This window comes from Eriocheir sinensis, chromosome 19 (assembly GCF_024679095.1).
Source record: "Eriocheir sinensis breed Jianghai 21 chromosome 19, ASM2467909v1, whole genome shotgun sequence".
Lineage (NCBI taxonomy): Eukaryota > Metazoa > Arthropoda > Malacostraca > Decapoda > Varunidae > Eriocheir > Eriocheir sinensis.
In genome coordinates, this window is record NC_066527.1 from 4,627,287 (window position 1) to 4,653,930 (window position 26,644).

The 26,644-nt window shown below is 43.4% G+C and overlaps 1 protein-coding gene across 3 annotated transcripts in view; it reads left to right on the top strand.

The window, feature by feature from the left end:
- The window catches only part of LOC127000575 (junctional adhesion molecule B-like), a 238,005-nt gene that overhangs the window by 130,951 nt on the left and 80,410 nt on the right, over positions 1–26,644 (top strand). For all 3 annotated transcript variants that reach the window (XM_050864404.1, XM_050864401.1, XM_050864402.1), the window contains one exon: positions 20,083–20,231. In XM_050864404.1, the coding sequence (XP_050720361.1) occupies positions 20,083–20,231 (149 nt within the window). The remainder of the gene's footprint in view (positions 1–20,082; positions 20,232–26,644) is intronic.

Below are 26,644 nucleotides of genomic sequence, written 5' to 3' on the forward strand. Positions count from 1 at the left end.
TCTCCCTCTTCTTGGCATTATGTTTACCTGTGGGGCGCAAGAGTCTAATTTCAGGTAAGAATACATTACCTGCGTGCATTGTATCCGTAATGAAAGCACGACTTGCATATTCACTACGGCGGAGGCGGTTTTACTTCACCAATTGTCTGAGTGGTTTCGATTTTGCGTGGAATTATTTTCAGCTGTTTCTGCGGTTTCTGGTCCAGCTCTTCCCTTCCCTTCTTCTTCTCCTCCCTTCCTTACCTTGTTTGGGGGAGGGGGGAGAGGGGGAGTCTGGGTGTCTGTGTGTTTGTGTGTGTGTGTGTGTGTGTGTGTGTGTGTGTGTGTGAGGCTTAGAAATTATATGTAGATTCTCTTTCTCCTCCCCTCTCTCTCTCTCTCTCGCTCTCGCTCTCGCTCTCTCTCTCTCTCTCTCTCTCTCTCTCTCTCTCTCTCTCTCTCTCTCTCTCTCTCTTATTCAGTATGTACCTGCCGGCCATGTGGAATGAATAAGGTGAGGAGGAGGAGGAGGAGGAGGTGCTGGAGAGGAAGAGTTGAAGGAGGAGGTAAGAGAATGATAAAATGAAAAGAAGAAGAAGAAGAAGAAGAAGAACAACAACAACAACAACAACAACAACAACAACAACAACAACTGAAAAAAGGAAAAAAGAACAAGAAGAACTAGAAACACAAGAAACAAGAAAAAAACACAAAAATAAAAATGAATACGAGAAAAAGGAGAAGGAGAAGGAGGAGGAAGAACAATATGAGAGGAGAAGAAGAAAAAGAAGAAGAAGAAGAAGAAGAAGAAGAAGAAGAAGAAGGAGCTGGAGAATTCGTGCGAGGAAGAGGAGGAGGAAGATAAGGCAACAAGAAAGGAAACGAGGAGGAGGAGGATGAAGAGGACAAAGATACAAAGATAATGGAGGAGGAGGAGGAGGAGGAGGAGGAGGAGGAGGGGACCCTGAAGGCACATCTCAAGTTACGCACGAAGAACAACCACCTCTCGCACCGCCGCCAGAGGGAGTGACTAAAGAAAACCTGAGCTTAATCGAGGCAGCATTTTATCGCATACTAAACAGCCAGCGACGCGTTAGTCCTGAACATGACCCAAGGACTCCTACATTATTTCCTTTCCTGCCCTTTATAACGCCTAAGATGAGCGCTGAATACGAGGAGGAGGAGGAGGAGGAGGAGGAGGGTGAGAGGAGGAGGGAGGAAAAAGAGGAGATGGAGGCTAGGAGGAAACGTAGAAGTAAGGATTTGAGCGAGGAAAGGAGGAGAAAATGTGGCAAAAGAGAAAGGAGGAGGAGGAGGAGGAGGAGGAGGAGGAGGGAAAAGGAAAAGCAAAAGTAAGAAGGTTATCAGTAAAGAAATATGGACAAATATACCATAAGAGGAAAGAGGAAGAAAAGAGAGACAACATGGAGGAGGAAGAGGAGGAGGGGGAAGAGGAGGAGGAGGAGGAGGAGGCTGAGAGGAAACGTAAAAAGGATATGAGTAAGGAAAGGCAGAAGAGAAAGAAGAAAGAGGAGAAGAAGGAGAGGGAAGATGAGGAAGAGCAAGAGGAGGAAGGAGAAGAGGAAGGAGAAAGAGGAGAAGGAGAGGGAAGAAGAGGAAGAGCAAGAGGAGGAAGGAGAAGAGGAAGGAGAAAGAGGAGAAGAAGGAGATGGAAGAAGAGGAAGAGCAAGAGGAGGAAGGAGAAGAAGGGAGAAGGAAGAGCAAGAGGAGGAAGGAGAAGAGGAAGGAGAAAGAGGAGAAGAAGGAGAGGGAAGAAGAGGAAGAGCAAGAGGAGGAAGGAGAAGAGGAAGGAGAAAGAGGAGAAGGAGAGGGAAGAAGAGGAAGAGCAAGAGGAGGAAGGAGAAGAGGAAGGAGAAAGAGGAGAAGAAGGAGAGGGAAGAAGAGGAAGAGCAAGAGGAGGAAGAAGGAGAAGAGAAGGAGGAGGAGACTGTGCGTGCGTGCGTGCGTGCGTGCGTGGCCTTAATTAACAACACACCGGAGCAGGGACAAAAGGTAAAGTCAAGCAGAGTCCATTCACGGCATTACGGATTCTGGCATCAGTTCCCTTCCGGCGTCCTTTATATTCCGAAAAGTGCGCTAAACGCCTGCTGGGAACTTTCTGGCGGGCCCCACAATGCACAGGAAGGCAGGGCGCGGATGCCTCGTGTGGGGGGGAGAGGGGGGGGAGGGGGAGGAGGAGGGGTGGTGCAGGGGGCGGCGCAAAAACAATGGAGTGCTCTTGGGAGTAAGTTAAAGCTGTGATACAACTCCAAGCTGAGAAGAGGAAGGGAAGGGCTGGCTGGCTGGTGGCTGGCTGGTGGGCGGGTGGGTGAGTGGGAGAGCTGGCTGACGAACTGAGTGGAGGGTTAAGAGACTGGCTGGCTGACTGACGGAGTGGTTGGTTGACTGGCTGGTGGGTGACTGACTGACTGGTTGACGGAGTGGTTGGGTGACTGGCTGGTGGGTGACTGACTGACTGGTTGACGGAGTGGTTGGGTGACTGGCTGGTGGGTGACTGACTGACTGGTTGACGGAGTGGTTGGGTGACTGGGTGGTGGGTGACTGACTGACTGGCTGACGGAGTGGTTGGTTGACTGGCTGGTGGGTGACTGACTGACTGGCTGACGGAGTGGTTGGCTGACTGGCTGGCTGACTGTCTCTCTCTCTCTCTCTCTCTCTCTCTCTCTCTCTCTCTCTCTCTCTCTCTCTCTCTCTCTCTCTCTCTCTCTCTCTCTCTCTCTCTCTCTCTCTCTCTCTCTCTCTCTCTCTTTCCTTCTCTATTTCATTCTTTTCTTCTTATTTCCTGTCGTGTTTGCCTCCGTTTCTCGCATCGTTTTCTTCCTGTTTGTTTTTCCTTGTTCCTCCTTTCATGTTTGCTCTCATTTTTCTCTTTCTCGTTCTTTGTTTGTCTCTTTCTTTGTCTCTTTCTGGCCGCCAAGATTTTATTCCTTCCTTTCTTCTTCTCGTTCTCTGACCTAACCTTAAATAACCTATCCTAGTGTTGCCTCCATTTCTCTGTTCCTCTTTCTCTCTTTTATTCTATCATTCTCTTATTCCTATTCTAACCTTGCTTAACCTAACCTAATCTAAACTAACCTTACCTAATCTTACCTAACTTAACCTAGCCTAACTTAACCTAACATTACCCTATCTTACCTTACCTAACCTAACCAAACCTTACCTAACCTTACCTAACTTAACCTAACCTAACCTAACCTATCATTACCTTACCTTACCTTACCTTACCTAACCAAACCTTACCTAACCTTACCAAACCTTTCACAATTCCTTCCATTCCTCTCATTCTCTTTCTCTAACCTTTTCTTATTATATCATTCTCTTATTCCTTCTCTAGCCTAACCTAACCTAACCTAACCTTACCTAACCATCCTTACCTAACCTAACCTAACCTAACCTAACCGAACCCTTACCCAACCTAACTTTACCAAACATTTTATATTTCCATCCATTCCTCTCATTCTCTTTCTCTTTGTCTTTCTGAACTCCATTTTCTTACTTCTTTCCTTCCTTTCCTTTCATATACTTTTACCCAATCTTTCATGTCTCTTTCTCTCTGTTTCTCTTTCTTCCTGACCTCCATTCTTTTATTATTTTATCCCTTCCTTTCTTCCTTCCTGTTGTGGTCAGCGGTCCACCTTCCCAGTCCTCCTTATCAGGCTCCTCCCCAGCACGTCTCCGGACCCTCGTGAGTGAGTGTCGGGGCCGGTGCGGGATAAGGAACGCGGGGTCAGCGGCGCAACACACATCACAGGCGGACAGAAGGTCGTGTTAGTCCGCTCGCTATCCCTGACAGCTGCTCCATCAACACTGTGGCCACGCTTCGCTCAACACCTTCACCAAAACTCGGTTCTAGGTTCTCGGGCTTTCGGGGTTTCGGGTTGTCGGGTTCTCGGGTTCTTGGGTTCTCGGGGTTCTTGGGTTCTCAGGTTCTTGGGTTCTTGGGTTCTCGGGGTCTTGGGTTCTCGGGTTCTCGGGTTCTTGGGTTCTCGGGTTGTTGGGTTCTCGGGTTCTCGGGTTCTTGGGTTCTTGGGTTCTCGGGTTCTTGGGTTCTCGAGTTCTTGGGTTCTCGGGTTCTTGGGTTCTTGGGTTCTCGGGTTCTTGGGTTGTTGGGTTCTTGGGTTCTCGGGGTTCTAGGGTTCTTGGGTTCTCGGGTTCACAGGTTCTCGGGTTCTCAGGTTCTCGGGTTCTTGGGTTCTTGGGTTCTTGGGTTCTCGGGTTCTTGGGTTCTTGGGTTCTCGGGTTTTCGGGTTCTCGGGGGCTTGGGCTCTTGGGTTCTCGGGTTCTTGGGTTCTTGGGTTCTCGGGTTCTTGGGTTCTTGGGTTCTCGGGTTCTCGGGTTCTTGGGTTCTAGGGTTCTTGGGTTCTTGGGTTCTCGGGTTCTTGAGTTCTTGATTCTCGGATTCTCGGGTTCTTGGGTTCTTGGGTTCTCGGGTTCTCGGGTTCTTGGGTTTTCGGGTTCTCATGTTCTTGGGTTCTCGGGTTCTTGGGTTCTCGGGTTCTTGGGTTCTTCGGTTCTCAGGTTCTTGGGTTCTTGGGTTCTTGGGTTCTCGGGTTCTTGAGGTCTCGGGTTCTCGGGTTCTTGGGTTCTCGGGTTCTTGGGTTCTCGGGTTCTTGGGTTCTTGGGTTCTCGGGTTCCTGGGTTCTCGGGTTCTTGGGTTCTCGGGTTCTTGGGTTCTTGGGTTCTCGGGTTCTTGGGTTCTTGGCTTCTTGGGTTCTCGGGTTCTTGGGTTCTCGGGTTCTCGAGTTCTTGGGTTCTTGGGTTCTTGGGTTCTCGGGTTCTCGAGTTCTTGGGTTCTTGGGTTCTCGGGTTCTTGGGTTCTTGGCTTCTTGGGTTCTTGGGTTCTTGGGTTCTCGAGTTCTTGGGTTCTCGGGTTCTCGGATTCTTGGGTTCTTGGGTTCTCGGGTTCTTGGGTTCTTGCGTTCTTGGGTTTTCGGGTTTTTGGTTCACGGGTTCTTGTGTTCTCGGGGTTCTTGGGTTCTCGGGTTCTCGGGATTCTTGGTTTCTCGGGTTCTTGGGTTCTCGGGTTCTCGGGTTCTTGGGTTCTCGGGGTTCTTGGGTTCTCGGGGCTCTTAGGTTCTCGGGTTAATGGGTTCTCGGGTTCTCGGGGTCTCGGGTTCTTGTGTTCTCGGGGTTCTTGTGTTCTCGGGGTTCTTGGGTTCTCGGGTTCTTGCGTTCTCGGGTTCATGGGGTCTCGGGTTCTTGGGTTCTCCGGTTCTTGGGTTCTTGGGTTCTTGGGTTCTTGGGGTCTCGGATTCTTGGGTTCCTGGGTTCTTGGGTTCTTGGGTTCTCGGGTTCTTGGGTTCTTGGGGTCTCGGGTTCTTGGGTTCTTGATTCTCGGGTTCTTGGGCTCTCGGGTTCTTGGCTTCACAGGTTCTCGGGTTCTCGGGTTCTTGGCTTCACAGGTTCTCGGGTTCTCGGGTTCTCGGGTTCTTGGGTTCTTGGGTTCTTGATTCTCGGGTTCTTGGGTTCTTGGGTTCTTGATTCTCGGGTTCTCGGGTTCTCGGGTTCTCGGGGTCTCGGGTTCTTGGGTTCTTGATTCTCGGGTTCTTGGCTTCACAGGTTCTCGGGTTCTCGGGTTCTCGGGTTCTCGGGTTCTTGGGTTCTCGGGTTCTTGGGTTCTCGGGTTCTTGGGTTCTCGGGTTCTTGGGTTTTCGGGTTCTTGGGTTCTTGGGTTCTTGGGTTCCTGGGTTCTTGGGTTTTCGGGTTCTTGGGTTCTCGGGTTCTTGGGTTCTTGGGTTCTTGGGTTCTCGGGTTCTTGGGTTCTTGGGTTCTTGGGTTCTTGGGTTCTTGGGTTCTTGGGTTCTTGGGTTCTTGGGTTCCTGGGTTCTCGTGTTCTTGGGTTCCTGGGTTCTCGTGTTCTTGGGTTCTTGGGTTCTCGGGTTCTTGGGTTCTTGAGTTCTCGGGTTCTTGGGTTCTCGTGTTCTTGGGTTCCTGGGTTCTCGTGTTCTTGGGTTCTTGGGTTCTCGTGTTCTTGGGTTCTTGGGTTCTTGGGTTCTCGGGTTCTTGGGTTCTCGGGTTCTCGGGTTCTTGGGTTCTCGGGTTCTTGGGTTCTCGGGTTCTTGGGTTCTCAGGTTCTTGGGTTCACAGGTTCTTGGGTTCTTGGGTTCTTGGGTTCTTGGGTTCTTGGGTTCTTGGGTTCTCGGGTTCCTGGGTTCTCAGGTTCTTGGGTTCACAGGTTCTTGGGTTCTTGGGTTCTCGGGTTCTTGGGTTCTTGGGTTCTCGGGTTCTTGGGTTCTCGAGTTCTTGGGTTCTTTGGTTCTCGAGTTCTAGGGTTCTTGGGTTCTCAGGTTCTCAGGTTCTTGGGTTCTCGGGTTCTCGGGTTCTTGGGTTCTCGGGTTCTCGGGTTCTTGGGTTCTTGGGTTCTCGGGTTCTTGGGTTCTCAGGTTCTTGGGTTCTTGGGTTCTCGGGTTCTTGGGTTCTCGGGTTCTTGGGTTCTCGTGTTCTTGGGTTCTTAGGTTCTCGGGTTCTCGGTTCTCGCTCTTCTCTATCTCTCTATCTCTTCCTCCACTCACTATGTTCACGCTACGTTCAATACTCCCACCAAGACTCTGTTCTCGTTTCTCTCTCCCTCTCTCTCCCCACACACACTGTATATGTTATCTTGGGCTTTGAAACTTCCTCTATTACAAACTGTTTAACCACTCGCCTCCACACTTCATCCCCCCCACCCCCCCTCACACACCACCTTGTTATCCCCTCTATGCAGTTTGTACGTTTAATACTTTCTTTACTGTTTCTATTCTTTTCTTATCGCATATGTAAATAACCTTTTCTTTTTTTCATTTCACTTCTCTTCTTGTTAACTATTCGTCCATTTCCTTTTTATTCCACTCTTTTTCTTACAATCTACACGTTTAACATTTTTTCATAATTTCACTTCCTTTATACATAATGTCAACTTTCAATAATTGTCTATTTTTATTTCACTTCTTTTCTTATAATCAATACGGTCAACATTTTTTATTTTCATTACACTTCCTTTTCCATAATTCGCACGCTCGGCATTTCTTCCACTACTCCATATATTATTACACCAATAAGTTATCTCCACAAACGGTCTAGGCAATTTCCACGTTCTTCATTTCCTTAATCATTCCACTTTTTTTTCCCGCAATCTATTCGTTCAACATTCCCTTCATTACTTCCTTTCCTTTCCATTCAGGACGTAGGTACATATAACCAAAACACTCCCGCTAGTCTTTTCCTGCAATACTTAGTTATCCCCCAAAAAATCTCTATTCAGTCTGTACTTTCAACATTTTTCCTTTATCACTTCATTCGACCTTAATTTTACCACTCCACTTCCTATCCCACAAGATTTACATGCATTTTAAACACTCCACCTGACACACTCCCCACCGATCCACTCCCAACAAACTGTCTATGCAATATGTACATTCAGAAATTTTCCTTTGCAACTCCCCTTTCTCTTTTCCACAAACTATCGATGACTTCTCTTCCACTCCTCCCCACAATCTATATAATATTCAACATGCCCTGCAGTGATACATTTAGTTTCCAAGAAGAGATACACACACTCTCCCTACAGTCTCTAACATCTATTCGTTCAACATTTCCTGCATCCCTTCATTTCCTTTACAACAAGATATATACATACAATCCAAACATACACTCCCTTCGTCACTTCCTCCCTCAGTCCACTCTCCCTATTCACACAAAGCACCCTGCATGACACTTCCTCTACCATTCTGCTCTCTTTTCATAATCTTTTCGGTCAATCTCTCCTCTCCTACAAGATATATACATACAAACTGTTCTATATACATTCCCCTCAACACTTCCTCCTTTAATCCACTCTCCCTATCCAAAAAACACACCTCATTCGACACTTCCTCTACCATTCTGATGTCTGTCCTTAAGCTGCCCATTCAGCCTTTTCCTCTCCCACAAGACATACATATATAAACAGTACTTGCACTACACGACACTTCCTCCCCAAATCTGCTCGTCCTACCCACAAAACACAATCAACACACCATTTCCGTCGACCATTCTGCTTTCTCCATCCGTTCAACCTTTCCTCTCCCACAAGACATACATATACAAACAGTACTTGCACTACACAATACTTCCTCCCAAAATCTGCTCTTCCTGCCCACAAAACGAACCCTACACGACACTTCCTCCCAAAATCTGCTCTTCCTACCCACAAAACGAACCCTACACGACACTTCCTCCCAAAATCTGCTCTTCCTACCCACAAAACGAACACTACACGACACTTCCTCCCCAAATCTGCTCTTCCTACCCACAAAACTCTCCCACACACCATTTCCGTCGATCATTCTCCTTTCTCTATCCGTTTAACCTTTCCTCTCCCACAAGACATAAATATACGATCCCTCCCTTGACACTTCACCCGTCCCTCCGTCTGTTCCCGCACACACGTCTGGAATCCGCACACACCGCACAGCAGCCCACACTGTTGACCCGGCAAGGCTAAACAAATATTGGCCAGCGGATAACAGCATTTCCACCCTGGCATTGCTGTACGGTCTTTTATCCCGCGGGGTTGTCCTACGAGCGTTTCTTTCGCGTTCTGGTTGTTGTAAGTTAGTGTTCGTTCGCGTTCTCACCCTCACTCCCTCTCCTCCTTCCTCTCTCTCTCTCTCTCTCTCCCTCTCTTTCCCTCTCCCTTTTTTTGAAGCTACTGCTGTCTCATGTTTTGTGCATCTGTGCGTCCGTGAGTGAGTTCGCTGTGTTGGCTTTTGTTGGTCTCTCTCTCTCTCTCTCTCTCTCTCTCTCTCTCTCTCTCTCTCTCTCTCTCTCTCTCTCTCTCTCTCTCCTCTCTCTCTCTCTCTCTCTCTCTCTCTCTCTCTCTCTCTCTCTCTCTCTCTCTCTCTCTCTCTCTCTCTCTCTCTCTCTCTCTCTCTCTCTCTCTCTCTCTCTCTCTCTCTCTCTCTCTCTCTCTCTCTCTCTCTCTCTCTCTCTCTCTCTCTCTCTCTCTTTCTCTCTCTCTCTCTCTTTCTCTCTCTCTCTCTCTTTCTCTCTCTCTCTCTCTTTCTCTCTCTCTTTCTCTTTCCTTTCCTTTCTCTTCGTGGTATTAACCCAATATGAGTTTTTTTCTTTTATCTCTCCTATTGTACTACTGTGGAGGTCATTTACCACGCACAGCAATTTTACCAAGTCTTTTTTTTCATTTCGTTGTGTTGGTTTAGGTAAGTCTCCCGGTTTTTTTCTTTTCTTTTTCTTTTTCCTTTGCCTTTGTCGTTTTAATCCAATACGAGTTTTTTTTCTTTTTTCTTTTAACTCTCCTTTTGTACTACTGCAAAGGTCGTTTATCTCACTCTCTCTCTCTCTCTCTCTCTCTCTCTCTCTCTCTCTCTCTCTCTCTCTCTCTCTCTCTCTCTCTCTCTCTCTCTCTCTCTCTCTCTCTCTCTCTCTCTCTCTCTCTCTCTCTCTCTCTCTCTCTTCTCCTTTCTTCTCTTTGCTTTCCTTTCTTTTCTTGTCCTTCATTTCCTTCTTTTATTTTATTTCTCTTCTTTTTATTATTTTCCTTTCTTTCCCTTCCTTTCTCTTCCAATATGAGTTTTTTTCTTTTTCTTTTAACCCTCTTATTGCACTACTGTGGAAGTCATTTACCACACACAGCAATTTTACCAAGTCTTTTTTTTATTTCGTTGTGTTGGTTTAGGTAAGTCGTTTATATCTTTTCTATCTTTCTTTTTCTTGGCCTTGGTCGCTTTAATCCGAGTTTTTTTTTCTTTATCTTTTTAACTTTTGTAGTACTGCAAAGGTCATTTATCACACTAAGTTATCCTGCCTAGTTCTTTTATTTCAATGTGTTGTTTTAAGTTAGTATCTCTCTCTCTCTCTCTCTCTCTCTCTCTCTCTCTCTCTCTCTCTCTCTCTCTCTCTCTCTCTCTCTCTCTCTCTCTCTCTCTCTCTCTCTCTCTCTCTCTCTCTCTCTCTCTCTCTTCGTTGCTTTAACCAATTGTATTTTCCTCTAACTTTCGTACTGTTGTATTCTGGAAGCCTTTTTTATCTTTATCTGTTTTATGTCTTCCTTTATCTTTATTGTTGTTGTTTCCTTGTGTTTTATCGATGTTCATCTCTCTTTACCTTCATCGTATAATCCACGGTGATTTTTTCCTCTTAATATGATGTGGAAGGCTTTTATTTTCTTTACGTTTTGTCGTTCCAAGGGTCATACATTTTATTGGATGTGTTTCATATAAGTTCATCTCTCTTTCCTTTCATCGCTTAATCCGTTGCCAATTTTTCCTGTAACTATCGTGTGAAAGTCCTTTTTTTCATATTTCTTTACGTTTTGTCATTCCAAGAGTTTTTTTTTTTTTTCGATGTCTTTTGTGCAAGTTCCAGGGATGGGGTATTCGTATTCGGCATTCATATTCGAATACATTCGAATACAGTATTTGGGTGTATTCGTATTCGAATACTTGTCGTCTGACATCAAAGTATTCGCATTCGTATTCGAATATTTGGGAAAAGTATTCGTATTCTTCGAATAATATGCCGAATAATCTTAAATCCATCATCAGAAATAATAGTTATTGTTCCTTCCAAGTTACAAAACTTCGTTCCTGTTTGTCCGACTTGTATGATACAGGTTCACTAGTGACTGTTGGGGTCTGGCGGGCGGCGGCCCTCAGTTGCCTCTTGCCAGTGGTTGGGGGGTGTTACTCCAGGACTCCAGGTTCATTGTTGGAGTTATTCTCTATTTTCTTGCCCCCTCCCCCCCCTCCCTCTGGATATTACAGGTATTTTGTTGTGTTTCTTTCAGTGCAGCTTAGATATATAATTGAATTTTTTGGAAAACATATGTCTAGGTGTGACAAACATGTACAGAATACTGGCATCAGTAATAAGTTCATGACGTCATGTTACTATTGAATAACTTTAGTACCATATTAGGCTCGTTGCCGAGCTACCTACATGAAAAAATTATTTTCAACGAAAAGTATTCATGAATGCATTCACGAATACTCTCGTGAAGTATTCGTATTCGTATTCGAATTATCAGTATTTCAGAGTATTCGTATTCGTATTCGAATTATCAGTATTTAAGAGTATTCGTATTCGTATTCGAATTATCAGTATTTCAGAGTATTCGTATTCGTATAAATATGAAGTATTCGTATTCGAATTATCAGTATTTAAGAGTATTCGTATTCGTATTCGAATTATCAGTATTTCAGAATATTCGTATTCGTATTATCAATTTCAGAGTATTCGTATTCGTATAAATATAGTATTCGTATTCGAATTATCAGTATTTCAGAGTATTCGTATTCGTATAAATATGAAGTATTCGTATTCGTATTCGAATTATCAGTATTTCAGAGTATTCGTATTCGTATAAATATGAAGTATTCGTATACGTATTCGAATTATCAGTATTTCAGAGTATTCGTATTCGTATAAATATAAAGTATTCGTATACGTATTCGAATTATCAGTATTTCAGAGTATTCGTATTCGTATAAATATGAAGTATTCGTATACGTATTCGAATTATCAGTATTTCAGAGTATTCGTATTCGTATAAATATAAAGTATTCGTATACGTATTCGAATTATCAGTATTTCAGAGTATTCGTATTCGTATAAATATAAAGTATTCGTATTCGAATACACAGTTCTTGTATTCACCCCATCCCTGACAAGTTCATCTATCTTTCCCTTCATCGCTTAATCCGTTGTCAATTTCCCCTCTAACTATCGTGTGAAAGGCCTTTTTTATCATCTTTAAGCGTTGTCATTCCAAGAGTTATTTTTGCTCTCATTGTGTTGCATTATGTAAATCTATTTATCTTTTTACCCTTCGTTGATTCATCCAATATGAATTTTTCCTTTAAATATCGTATGGCTCTACTGTGGGATGCTTTTTTTTTTATCTTCACGTGTTTTTTACTTCGTTGCGTTGTTTTGTGAAAGTCCATCTCTCTTTCCCTTCGTAGCTTAATCCAATACGAGTTTTCCTTTATATCGTTTTGCTGTACTGCGAAAGTCTTATGTTATTCCGTGTTGTATTACGAGTTGTTCTGTTTTCGTGGTGATAGTTTAAGCAAATTCTCTCTCTCTCTCTCTCTCTCTCTCTCTCTCTCTCTCTCTCTCTCTCTCTCTCTCTCTCTCTCTCTCTCTCTCTCTCTCTCTCTCTCTCTCTCTCTCTCTCTCTCTCTCTCTCTCTCTCTCTCTCTCTCTCTCTCTCTCTCTCTCTCTCTCTCTCTCTTCCTTTTCCGCTTTATCCAGTACGAAGTTTTCCTTTCATTCTCGTATTGTTGCTCTGCCGAATTCTTTTGGCTCCCCGCGTTGTACTAGCAAGACTTCTTTTGCTGTCTCTTGTGTTAGTTTAGGAAAAAAATCTCTCTCTCTCTCTCTCTCTCTCTCTCTCTCTCTCTCTCTCTCTCTCTCTCTCTCTCTCTCTCTCTCTCTCTCTCTCTCTCTCTCTCTCTCTCTCTCTCTCTCTCTCTCTCTCTCTCTCTCTCTCTCTCTCTCTCTATCTATCTATCTCTCTCTATCTATCTCTATCTATCTCTGTCTATCTATCTATATCTATCTATCTATATCTATCTATCTATATCTATCTATCTATCTATCTCTATCTATCTCTATCTATCTATCTATATCTATCTATCTATCTCTATCTATCTCTATCTATCTATCTATATCTATCAGTCTCTATCTATATATTTTCTTCGCTTTATCCAACAAGTCTTTCCTTTAATACTCGTATCGTTGTACTGCGGAAGTCTTTTATCTCTTAACGCTGTACAGTTCCTTTACTTTCGCTGTGTTGGCTTAAGCAAATCTCTCTCTTCTTTCTTCGCTTTATCCAACACGAACCTTTTCCTTCAGTTCTCCCATGGCTGCACTGCGGATATTGTTGTTGTTGTTTATTTTTATCCCCCAGCGCTGTACAAAATGAGTTATAATTCCGCAATGTTGGTTGAAGCAGATCTCTCTTTTCCTATCTCACTCTCTTCCTTATTACCCAACACGAATTTTGACTTTCATTTTCGTATTGTTGCACTGCGGGAAATCTTTTACCTCCCCGAGTCGTACTAACAATAATTCTTTTACTTCTGCTACGTTATTCCAAGTTGCAGTTTGCCTTCGTCACACTAACCAAAACAAGAGCATTTTCTAACTTATACAGACATTTGTATAACACAATTTTACCTCTCCTAACGTTGCTATGCGGATGTCCTTTATTGTCTGGCGATGTACTACCCAGAGTCCTTTTTTTTTTAATTCCGTACTTAAATTTGCAGTGTCCCTTCGCCTACAAAACAATAGTATTTTCTAACTTATACAGACACTTGCATAGCCTCACACTACCTCTTCTAATATTGCAATACGGATATCTTTTAGCTGCCAGTGTTTTAGTCCCCAGAATTATTTTAGCTTTGCGTTAGTCCGAGCTCCAGTTTCACCTCCGTTCCCCTTCCCAGAACAAGAGTCTTTTCTAACTATTACCAACACTTGCATAACACAACACTACCTCCCCTAATGTTGCAATACGGAGGTCCTTTAGCTGCCAGTGTTTTAGTCCCCAGAATTCTTTTAGTTTTGCGTTAGTCCGAGCTCCAGTTTCACCTCCGTTCACCTGCCCAGCACAAGAGTCTTTTCTAACTATTACCAACACTTGAACAACCTCACGTTACCTTTCCTAATGTTGCAATGCAGATATCCTTTGTCTTCCACCGTTGTTCTTTTCTCTGGCGTCATTCTAAGTTCCTTCTTCCCTTTTTCACCCTACAAACACAGGAGTCTTTTCTAACTAAAACTGACACTTCCATAACACTACTCTACCTCTCCTAATGTTGCAATGCAGATGTCTTTTATCTCCCAGCAAGACTTCTTTTACTTCTCCCACGTTATTCCAAGTTGCAGGTTCCCTTTCTCACCCTACCCAGCACAAGAGTCTTTTTCTCACTATTACCGACACTTGCATAACACCGCCCTACCTCTCCTAATGTTACTGTGCGGATTTCCTTTGTCTCCCAGTGTTGTTCTTTTCATTTGAGTTATTCTGAGTTCCTCCTTCCATTTCATCCCCGTACCCAGCACAAGAGTCTTTTTCTCACTATTACCGACACTTGCATAACACCGCCCTACCTCTCCTAATGTTACTGTGGGGATTCCCTTGTCTCCCAGCGCTTTTATTTTCATTTGCGTTATTCTGAGTTCATCCTTCCCTTTCATCTCCCTACCCACACAAGAGTCTTCTCCTAACTAATACCGACGCTTGCATAACACCACACTACCTTTACTAATGTTCTAATGTTGTAATACGGCTGTCCTTCATCTAGATACCAGTGTTGCATATCCCAGGATTCTTTTACTGTTACGGTAGTCCGAGTTTCAGTTCCCCTTTGTCCCTCTACCCAGCACAAGAGGCTTTTCTAACTTAAACACTTGCATAACACCGCAAAACCTCTTTTAATGTTGCAATGCGGATTTCCTTTATTTTCCCGAGTTGAGGAGAGAGTTCTGGTTTCCCTCTATTATTCTAAGTGACTGTTTCCTCTCCCTTCCCTTCCCTTCCCTTCCCTTTGCCGGCCAGCCCAACACGACGAGTCTTCTCTAAACAAATCTGGGAAGGAGAATGACAGAAATTTTATCCTCGCCTGTAATGCTGTACTCGGAGTCTTCTTTTTTAATTTTTCTTCCTTTAATTTTTGTTCTTTTTATTACCTTAGTCTTTTATTTTCCTCTTTATTTCTCTTTTTTTTATTTTTTCTTCTTTTTTTCTCTGTTTCCTCTTGTTCTTCTTTTTATTACTGTCTTCGTTTTTTTATTACTCTTTTTTCTTATATTTTCTCTTCTTACTTTTTTTTTCTTCCTTTTTCTTCTTTTTCTTCTCTTATTCTTATTCTTCTTATTATCATTACTATTATTATTTTTTTATTCCTCGGCTGATTACTCTTTTTTCATTTTATTCTCTTCTATTTTTCTTCATATCATTCCTATTATTTTTTTCAGTATTATTATTATTACTCTTATTCATATTATTTTTATTCTTATTCTTATTTTTTTTTCTTCCGCTTCTTCCCTTTCATCCTCTTTTTCATCTACAGCTTTGGTTCAGTTCACACACCTGTCTATACCTGTTTTACACACCTATACACCTGCTGACACTTATCTTACACCTCCTCAACCCTTCTACTTTCACCTTCCCTAGTATGATGATTAAAGCCAACCTCTCCTTTTCTACAGTTCTGGTTAGGCTTACACAACTGTATATACCTGTTTTACACGTCTATACACTTGCTAAAACTTATTCTTCACCTTCATCTTCCCTCCTATGATGAAGAAGGCCAACCTCTCCTTTTCTACAGCTCTGGTTAGGCTCACACAACTGTCTATATCTGTTTTACCCTTCTATACACTTGCTAAAACTTACTTTTCACATTTACATTCCCTCCTATGATGTTTAATGCCAACCTCTCCTTTTCTTCAGCTCTGTTTATATCTGTTTTCCACATCTATACATTTACTAACACTTATTCTTCACAGTCATCTTCCCTCCTATGATAACGAAGGCCAACATCTCCTATCCTCAAACTCTCCTATTCTCCGTTTCATCGTCGTCCTCTGAGCTACTTCACATTCATCTTCACCTTCCCCCCTATGATAAAGAAGACCAACCTCTCCTATCCTCAACCTCTCCTATCCTCAACCTCGCCTATCCTCAACCTCTCCTATCCTCAAGCTCTCCTACCCTCAAACTCTCCTATCCTCAACCTCTCCTATCCACAACCTCTCCTATCCACAACCTCTCCTATCCACAACCTCTCCTATCCTCAAACTCTCCTATCCTCAACCTCTCCTATCCTCAACCTCTCCTATCCTTAACCTCTCCCTTCCTCAACCTCTCCTATCCTCAGCCTCTCCTACCCTCAAACTCTCTATTCTCCGGTTCATCGTCGTCCTCTGAGCTACTTCACATTCACCGCTCCACTCCGCCTTCCTGTTCTTCCTCTTCGCCGCCCCTAGCCACGCGGAGTCTTTTTCCTCCCCGGCGACGCACTGTTGTTCTCAATGCTTTTATCTCCCCTTGTTGTCCTCGGGGAGTTGTGGAGAGTTGTTGAGCTCTCGCCGCGTTGGTCTCCGTTAGTCCTTCCGCACGGCGACCTTACCACCAGGAGTTTTTTTTTCTTCTTTTTTTCTCCTACTAGAGGGTGAGGTGGAATGAGGCAGCGAGCGTGGCGGGCGAGGAGGAGCGGTTACAGGTTTAGTTCTGCCCTGTGTTGAGTTCTTCCCTTTTCCAGCCACGCCCAATGAGAGGAGGTTCTTTTGGATGCATTTCTCTTTCTGTCTGTCTTATTTGCAGTATGTCTGGAGGAGAGAAAGAGAAGGCGAAAGGCTGCTATACTTTTATCTTCCTCTTGTTCTTGTTCTAGCGGAGACCTTCACTTATCCGCCACGCCCAACGAGAGGAGGTTCTTTTTTTTCTTTCTTTTTCTACCTGTCTGTCTGTTTTTGCTGAATGTCTGGAGGAGAGAGAGAGAGGGCGAAATGCTGCCATACTCTTATTTTCCTCTTGTTCTTGTTCTAGCGGAGTCCCTCACATAGCCGCCACGCCCAACGAGAGGAGGTTCTTTTGGGTGTCTTTCTTTCTGTCTGTCTTCTTTGCTGTGTGTCTGGAGGAGAGAGAGAGAGGGCGAAATGCTACCACACTTTTACCTTCCTCTTTTTCTTGTTCTGATGGAGTCACTAAATAGTCCGCCATAGCCACCACGAGACCTTTCCTTCACTAGTCTTTTTCTTTGTCTTCTTTCTATTGTGTCTGGAGGAGGGAGAGAGGGAGGGATGCATCACCCTTTTCCTCTCTTTCTCCTGTTGTAACGGAGTCCCTCTATAACCCGTCATAGCCACCACGAGAGCTTTTCTTCACGAGTCTTTTCTTTCTTTCTGTCTCTTTGCAGTATTTCAACGGAGAGAGAGGAGAGAGAGGGAGAGATGCTTCATACTTAATACTCTTTTTCTTGTAGTAACGGAGTCCTTCTATAACCCGTCATAGCCACCACGAGAGCTCTTCTTCACGAGTCTTTTCTTTCTTTCTGTCTCTTTGCAGTATTTCAAAGGAGAGAGAGAGAGAGAGAGAGATGCACCTTATTTTTACTCATTTTCTTGTAGTAATGGAGTCCTTTTATAACCCGCCATAGCCACCACGAGAGCTTTCATTCACTGGCCTTTCTTTCTTTCTGTCTCTTTGCAGTATTTCAAGGAGAGAAGAGAATGCCTTATTTTTCCTCATTTTCTTGTAGTAATGGAGTCCTTGTATACCCCGCCATAGCCACCACGAGAGCTTTCATTCACTGGCCTTTTCTTTTCCTCTTCGTAGTATTTATGAAGGGGAGAGAGAGAGGAGAGGAGAGGAGAGGAGAGGAGAGAAGAGAAGAGAAGAGAAGAGAGAGAGAGAGAGAGAGAGAGAGAGAGAGAGAGAGAGAGAGAGATGCTGCGATTCTTTTACTCTTTTTCTTCTAGTTCCTTCACTTATCCCCCCCGTCACTTATCCGCTAATACCCAATAAAAGAGCTTTCCTTCACGAGTATTTTCTTTCCTCCTTCTTCGCAGTATTTCTAAAGGGGAGTGAGGGAGAGACGCTACCATACTCTCTTACACACTTGTTCTTATTTCCTTTCGTCTAGTTCTTGTTCTGGTTCTTAACTCATCCGCCATCCGCATCACGAGAGCTTTCCTTCACGAGTATTTTTTTCCCTCTACTTCCCTGTTTCTGAAGGAAGGAGAGGGAGAGGGCGAGGAAGGGCAGGTAGAGAGAGGGCGAGGGCGGTACAGGTAAAGAGGTCGAGACGCTACCTGTCTGCCACGCTTTCACTTTCTTGTTCAAACCGAGTCGTTCCCTTCGCCGAGGAGTGGTTTCTTTCCTTCCTTTCCCGCGCTGTCTGTCTGTCTTGAGGAGGGAGAGAAAGAAAAAGAGGAAGAGGGTACAAGGACAAGAGAAGCATTCGTCCACAGTTTTGGTTTTCTCTTGGATTATAAACTGAGACTTTCCTTTTCAAACAGAGTACTTTTATCTTACCGCGTGGATGTGTAGGAGAGGCGTTGGCAGGTGTGTAGATGTGTAGAGAAAGTGTTAGCAGGTGTGCAGGTAGATAATAGGTGTTAACAGGTGTGTAGGGAAGGTGTTAGTAGGTGTGTAGATGTGTATAAAAAGTGTTAGCAGGTGTGTAAGAATAGAACAGGTGTTGACAGGTGTGTAAGTGTGTGGGTAAGGTGTTAGCAGGTGTGTAGACGTGTAGAGAAAGTGTTAGCAGGTGTGTAAGTAGAGAATAGATGTTGACAGGTGTGTAGGTCTGTGGGGAAGGTGTTATCAAGTGTGTAAATGTGTAGAGAAAGTGTTAGCAGGTGTGTAGGTAGATAACAGGTGTTAACAGGTGTGTGGAGAAAGTGTCAGCAGGTGTGTAGATGTGTAGAGAAAGTGTGAGCAGGTGTGTAAGTATAGAATAGTTGTTGACAGGTGTGTAGGTGTGTAGGGAAGGTGTTAGCAGGTGTGTAGATGTGTAGAGAAAGTGTTAGCAGGTATGTAAGTAGAGAATAGGTGTTAACAGGTGTGTAGGGAAGGTGTTAACAGGTGTGTAGATGTGTAGAGAAAGTGTTGGCAGGTGTGTAGGTAGATAATAGGTGTTGACAGGTGTGCAGGTGTGTGGGTAAGGTGTTAGCAGGTGTGGAGATGTGTAGAAAGGTGTTAGCAGGTGTGTAGGTATAGAATAGGTGTTGACAGGTGTATAGGTGTGTGGGTAAGGTGTTAGCAGGTGTGTAGATGTGTAGAGAAAGTGTTAGCAGGTGTGTAGGTGTGTGGGTAAGGTGTTAGCAGGTGTGTAGGTGTGTGGGTAAGGTGTTAGCAGGTGTGTAGGTGTGTGGGTAAGGTGTTAGCAGGTGTGTAGGTGTGTGGGTAAGGTGTTAGCAGGTGTGTACATGTGTAGAGAAAGTGTTAGCAGGTGTGTAAGTAGAGAATAAGTGTTGACAAGTGTGTAGATGTGTAGAAAAGGTGTTGTCAGGTGTGTAGATGTGTAGAAAAGGTGTTAGCAGGTCCGTTCTTTTCAAATTCTTTCCCTATATTCGATTTCTTCCTTTCTAACTATCCTGTTATTAGTCGACTCTCTATCTCCTAATCAAGTTCGAATTCTTCCCCATTAAACGTGTCCCCCGCCTATTAGTTATTTAATCCTCCCTTCACACAAAGCCCTTCTCTTGCAACTGAATCTTTTCTGCCAACAGTCCTTCACTTTTAATCGAATCATTTCACTATAATCGAATCCTTCCCTTTTCAGAGTCCTTCCTTCTCACTCCTGCAATCATTTTTTTTCTCTTCAAACAAAGCCCTTCTCTTCTAATCAAATCCTTCCTTCCAATAGAGTCCTTCCCTTCTAATCGAATCATTTCATTATACTCGAATCCTTCCCTTTTCAGAGTCCTTCCTTCTCTCCCCTGCAATCATTTTTTTTCTCTTCAAACAAAGCCCTTCACTTGTAATTAAATCCTACCTTCCAAAAGAGTCCTTCCCTTCTAATCGAATCATTTCACTATAATCGAATCCTTCCCTTTTCAGAGTCCTTCCTTTTCACTCCTGCAATCATCTTTTTCTCTTCAAACAAAGCTCTTCTCTTCTAATCAAATCCTTCCTTCCAACAGAGTCCTTCCCTTCTAATCGAATCCTTTCACTACACTCGAATCCTTGCCTTTTCAGAGTCCTCCCTTCTCACTCCAGTAATCATTTTTTTCCCTTCAAGCAAAGCCCTTCTCTTCTACTCAAATCCTTCCTTCCAACAGAGTCCTTCCCTTCTAATCAAATCCTTCCCTTTTCACAGTCCTTCCTTATAATCGAGTCTCCCCTACAATCATCTTTTTCCCTCCGCACAAAGCCTTTCCCTTCAGAGCTAACCCTCCTCGATCTCCCCCTTCTCAACACACTTCAGTCTTTTTCTCCTCCCTTCAAAGTCCTTCCCTTTTAGCCTAGCCCTCCCTGTTTTCCACCTCACCATCACCCTCAAGTCTTTGCTCCCCCTCTTAACCCTCCCTGTTTTCCATCTCACCATCACCCTCAAGTCTTTCCTTCCCCTCCAACAGTCTGCCTGGAGGAGGGCGAGGGCGAGGCGGGCAGCGGGGTGGAGGTTGAGCCGCGCTTCCTACACGAACAGCTAAGCCTCAACGTGTCCGTCCAGCTCGGCTCCACGGCCTACCTGCACTGCCGCGTCGAGGGAATCAACGACCAGAGCGTGAGTACACCTGTCCCCTGCCCTACACCTGTCGCCCACCTACACACCTGATAACACTTTCCCTACACACCTGTTAACTCCTTCCCTGCACACTTACACACCTGCTAACACTTGGACCCTCCCTACATACCTGATTACACCTTCCCTACACACCTACACACCTGCTAACTCCTTCCCTGCACACTTCCACACCTGGTAACACTTGGACCCTCCCTACATACCTGATTACACCTTCCCTACACACCTACACACCTGCTAACTCCTTCCCTGCACACTTACACACCTGCTAACACTTGGACCCTCCCTACATACCTGATTACACCTTCCCTACACACCTACACACCTGCTAACTCCTTCCCTACACACTTACACACCTGCTAACACATGGACCCTCCCTACATACCTGATTACACCTTCACTACACACTTACACACCTGCTAACATTTGGACCCTCCCTACATACCTGATTACACCTTCACTACACACTTACACACCTGCTAACACGTGGGCCATACTTTTCTTCACGTTTCTCCTCACCGCTCGTTCCATTCACCTCGTTATTTCTTTTCCCCGACGCCTTCCCTTAAACCCCGATACCTGCACCTCCCTACCAGTCTAAACACCTTTCTATGCCATTTTAATACACTTTTCAACATGTTTTCTAGCTGTATTCCCCCGTACGCCCCAATTCCTGCACCTCCCTTGCCATTAAACACATTTATACTCATTTGAATACCTGTTTTTACCTGTATTTGACCCAACACCCCAATTCCTGCACCTCCCCAGCTATTCAACGCATTTATACTAATTTCAATACCTGTTTTTTACCTGTATTTGACCCAACACTACGATGCTATTCTACCGCACTCTTCCACACACACACACACACACACACACACACACACACACACACACACACACTTTTTAACACCTTTTCTCTGTATACATGTTCGTCCCCACACTCCAAGTCCTGTTCTATACTTGCTTTACAGTGTCTTGCTTGTTGTCTAGACCCCTTTTATAATCTCATTGCTTTACTGTCACGTTCTTTATTTCATTTTTATGTGTGTTTGACTCTATATTATTTTTTTCTCCTTTAATGCCCTTTCAGAATCTCAGTAGTAATGATGATGATGATGATTGATGATGATGATGATGATAATAATAATAATAATAATAATAATAATAATAATAATAATAATAATAATAATAATAATAATAATAATAATAATAATAATAATAATAATAATAATAATGAAAATAAATAGTGCTGCATGTATTATATTACTGTGTACTGATGAGTGTGAGACGAATTGAGTATTAAAACGTTTGCTAATTAGTTACTGAATTACAAAGAGCGTGCAATGAACTTGTAAAATGCGACAGCGACGGACTTTTTGTTAATGTTGAAGAGAGTGCTTACTAATTAGACGGCATGATAGCGAGGTTTTGATGAACTATTACAACGAAACAATGACGAAATGTTTTGCTAATGTTGAATAGATTAACAGACATATATATAGACAGACATACAGACAGATACTCTACTCTACTCTATTTTGGAGCAGTAAGTAGCGGGCTTTTTTTTTTTTTTTCTTTTCATTATTGGGGTTTTTTTTACGCCCTTGCACTGTCTCCTCTGCTGTAAAAAAAAAAAATAAAAAAAAAATAAAAAAAAGATAGACAGACAGACACAAACACATCACGACAGGGTACTTAATAATTTGTTCCTGTTATAAGGAGCGTGTGACGAACTGCTAAAATTGAATGAAGAAGGATGTTTTGCTGATGTTGAATAGAAAGCTTAATAATTTGTCACCATTATTATGAACGTGTGACAAAGGTCTGATGCTAAATAGAGTTAATCATTTGTTACCGTTATGATTCTCGTGATGAACTACTAAAATAAGATAAAATTACGGTTGTTTTTTGTTAATGTTAGAGTGTTTAAAAATTTGCTAGTTGAAAAAATGAGTGCGTTTTTGTTAATGTTTGTGTTTATAAATTTGCTAGTTTAAAAAATGAGTGCGTTTTTGTTAATGTTAGTGTTTATAAATTTGCTAGTTTAAAAAATGAGTGCGTTTTTGTTAATGTTTGTGTTTATAAATTTGCTAGTTGAAAAAATGAGTGCGTTTTTGTTAATGTTAGTGTTTATAAATTTGCTAGTTGAAAAAATGAGTGCGTTTTTGTTAATGTTAGTGTTTAAAAATTTGCTAGTTTAAAAAATGAGTGCGTTTTTGTTAATGTTAGTGTTTAAAAATTTGCTAGTTTAAAAAATGAGTGCGTTTTTGTTAATGTTAGTGTTTAAAAATTTGCTAGTTTAAAAAATGAGTGCGTTTTTGTTAATGTTAGTGTTTAAAAATTTGCTAGTTTAAAAAATGAGTGCGTTTTTGTTAATGTTAGTGTTTAAAAATTTGCAAGTTGAAAAAATGAGTGCGTTTTTGTTAATGTTAGTGTTTAAAAATTGCTAGAAACACTGACGGATGGTTTTGTTAATGTTAGTGTTTAAGAAAATGCTTTAAAAAATGGAGATGGATATTGTAAATTTCAAAGTGCTTAATAATATCCTAATGCTATAATGAGCCTACAATAAGAAAACAGAGACGAGATGGTTTTGTTAATGCGGAAGAGGAAACGAAATGGAGATGGATATTCGGTAAATTTCAAAGTGCTTAATAATATCCTAATGCTATAATGAGCCTACAATAAGAAAACAGAGACGAGATGGTTTTGTTAATGCGGAAGAGGAAATGAAATGGAGATGGATATTCGGTAAATTTCAAAGTACTTAATATCCTAATGCTATAATAAGCCTACAATAAGAAAACAGAGACGAGATGGTTTTGTTAATTATTAATGCCGAAGAGAAATGAGATGGATATAGATGTTCGGTTTTTTTTGTTTTTTTTTTACAACAAAGGAGGCAGCTCAAGGGCACACAAAAAAAGAAAACAATAATAAAAAAAAAGCCCGCTACTCGCTGCTCCTAAAAAAGAAACAAGAGAGGAGTCCAAAAGCAAGGTCAAATACGGGAGGAGAGATGTCCTGATACCCTCCTCTTGAAAGAGTTCAAGTCGTAGGCAGGAGGAAATACAGATGAAGGAAGATTGTTCCAGAGTTTACCAACGTGAGGGATGAAAGAGTGAAGATGCTGGTTAACTCTTGCATAAGGGGTTTGGACAGTATAGGGATGAGCATGAGTAGAAAGTCGAGTGCAGCGGGGCCGCGGGAGAGGGGGAGGCATGCAGTTAGCAAGTTCAGAAGAGCAGTCAGCGTGGAAATATCGATAGAAGATAGAAAGAGAGGCAACATTGCGGCGGAATTTAAGAGGTAAAAGACTATCAGTATGAGGAGGAGAGCTGATGAGACGAAGAGCCTTAGCCTCCACTCTTATCCAGAAGAGCTGTGTGAGTGGAGCCCCCCACACATGAGATGCATACTCCATACGAGGGCGGACAAGGCCCCTGTATATGGACAGCAACTGTGCAGGGGAGAAGAACTGGCGGAGACGGTACAGAACGCCCAGCCTCGAGGAAGCTGATTTAGTAAGAGATGAGATATGAAGTTTCCAGTTGAGATTTTGAGTTAAGGACAGACCGAGGATGTTTAGTGTTGAAGAAGGTGATAGCTGGGTGTTGTCAAAGAATAGGGGATAGTTGTTTGGGAGATTGTGTCGAGTGGATAGGTGGAGAAACTGTGTTTTTGAGGCGTTGAAGGACACCAGGTTCTTCTTGCCCCAATCGGAAATAATAGTAAGGTCTGAGGCTAAGCGTTCTGCAGCCTCCAGCCTTGAGTCGTTAAGTTCCTGTAGGGTGGGTCTTCTATTAAAAGAAGTTGAGTACTGCAGAGTGGTGTCATCGGCGTAGGAATGGATAGGACACTTCGTTTTGGAAAGAAGATCATCAATGAACAACAGAAAAAGAGTGGGAGATAGGACAGAACCCTGTGGGACACCACTGTTAATAGATTTAGGGGAAGAACAGTGACCGTCTACCACAGCAGAAATAGAACGGTCAGAAAGGAAACTGGAGATAAAGGTACAGAGAGAAGGATAGAAACCGTAGGAGGGTAGTTTGGAAAGCAAAGATTAGTGCCAGACCCTATCAAAAGCTTTTGATATGTCCAGCGCAATAGCAAAGGTTTCACCGAAACGGCTAAGAGAGGATGACCAAGAGTCAGTTAAGAAGGCTAGGAGATCACCAGTAGAACGCCCCTTGCGGAACCCATACTGGCGATCAGATAGAAGGTCAGAAGTGGAAAGGTGCTGTTGAATCTTCCGGTTAAGGATTGATTCAAAAGCTTTAGATAGACAAGAAAGTAAAGCTATAGGACGGTAGTTTGAGGGATTGGAGCGGTCACCCTTCTTAGGCACAGGCTGTATGAAGGCATACTTTCAGCAAGAAGGAAAGGTAGATGTTGACAGGCAGAGGCGAAAGAGTTTGACCAGGCAGGGTGACAGCACGGAGGCACAGTTTTTAAGGACAATAGGAGGCACTCCATCAGGTCCATAAGCTTTCTGAGGATTGAGGCCAGAGAGGGCATAGAAAACATCATTTTGAAGAATCTTTATAACAGGCATAAAGGAGTCAGAGGGGGGATGAGTAGGAGGAATATGCCCAGAATCGTCCAGAGTGGAGTTTTTAGAAAAAGTTTGAGAGAAGAGTTCAGCCTTAGAGATAGATGAGACGGCAGTGTTGCCGTCAGGACTGAGGAGTGGAGGGAAAGATGAAGAAGTGAAGTTGGAGGAGATGTTTTTGGCTAGATGCCAGAAGTCACGGGAAGAGTTGGAGAAAGCAAGGTTTTGGCATTTTCAATTAATGAAATAATTTTTGGTTAGTCGGAGAAAAGATTTGGCACGATTTCGGGCAGAAATGTAAAGTTCATAATTAGCATTAGTTTGAAGGCTCTGGTACCTTTTGTGAGCTGCCTCTCTATCATTGACAGCACGAGAACAAGCGTGATTAAACCAAGGCTTTTTAGCGTGAGGAGTAGAGAAAGAACGAGGAATGTATGCCTCCATTCCAGAGACAATCACCTCTGTGATGCGCTGAGCACACACAGAGGGGTCTTTATCCTGGAAGCAATAATCATTCCACGGGAAATCGGAAAAGTACATCTTCAGGTCGTCCCACCGAGCTGAAGCAAAATGCCAGAGGCATCGCCTCTTCGGTGGGTCCAGAGGGTGTACAGGAGCGAAAGGACAGGATGCAGAAATAAGATTGTGATCGGAGGAGCCCAACGGAGAGAACAGTTTGACAGAATAAGCAGAAAGGTTTGAGGTAAGGAAGAGGTCTAGAATGTCGGGCCGGTCTCCAAGACGGTCGGGAATACGTGTAGGGTGCTGGACCAACTGCTCTAGGTCGTTGAGGATAGCAAAGTTGTAGGCTTGTTCACCAGGATGGTCAGTGAAAGAGGATGAAAGCCAAAGCTGGTGGTGAACATTGAAATCTCCTAGGATGGAGATTTCAGCGAAGGGAGAGTGGGTCAAGATGTGCTCCACTTTAGAATTCAAATAGCCAAAGAATTTTACATAGTTGGTAGAGTTAGGTGAGAGATAAACAGCACAGATGTATTTAGTAATAGAATGACAATGAAGTCTTATCCAGACGGTAGAAAATTCAGAAGAGTCAAGGTTGTGGGCACGAGAGCAAGTGATGTCGTTGCGCACGTAGGCGCAACATCCAACTTTGGATTGAAATTTAGGATAGAGATAGTAGGAGGGAACAGAGTAGAGATTGCTGTCAGTAGCCTCAGAAACCTGTGTTTCGGTAAGGAAGAGAAGGTGAGGTTTAGAGGAGGAGAGATGCTGTTCCACAGAATGAAAATTAGAGCGAAGACCGCGAATGTTCCAAAAATTGAGAAGAAAGAGGTTCGAGGAGTTATCAAGACACCTCTCGGGTCGGCAGCCAGAAGGGGAGTCCTCCCTGGGGGAATTTGTGGTCCACCCCCAGGCGGGGACTCCGAGGCTTGATGCAGGTGCGCCATTTTGAAATTTGAATTTTGGGAAAAGGTGTATATGTTGTGTGAATGTAGTGTGGTGTGGATAAAGAGAGGATCTGTCTTTAGAGAGCATGCTGAACTACTCTCCGGTGTTGATGAGACAATAGGGAAACGGTAAGTGAGGACATGGGAAGGGTCTTTGGAGGGCTTCAGCTCCCTTCTCACCTCCCATATATACCTCACCGGGAGTGGCTTGCGCCCGTTCGGTAGGTGTCTTCCTACCTACTCCAGCCAGTTAATTTCAAAGTCATTAATAATTTCCTAATACGATAATGAGCCTATAACGAACAACTACCATAAGATGACTGAGACGAGATGGTTTTGTTAATGCGGAAGAGAAAATGAGATGGAAACGGATGTTTGTTGAATTTCAAAAAGCGCTTGATAATTTCCTAATGATATAATGAGTGTAC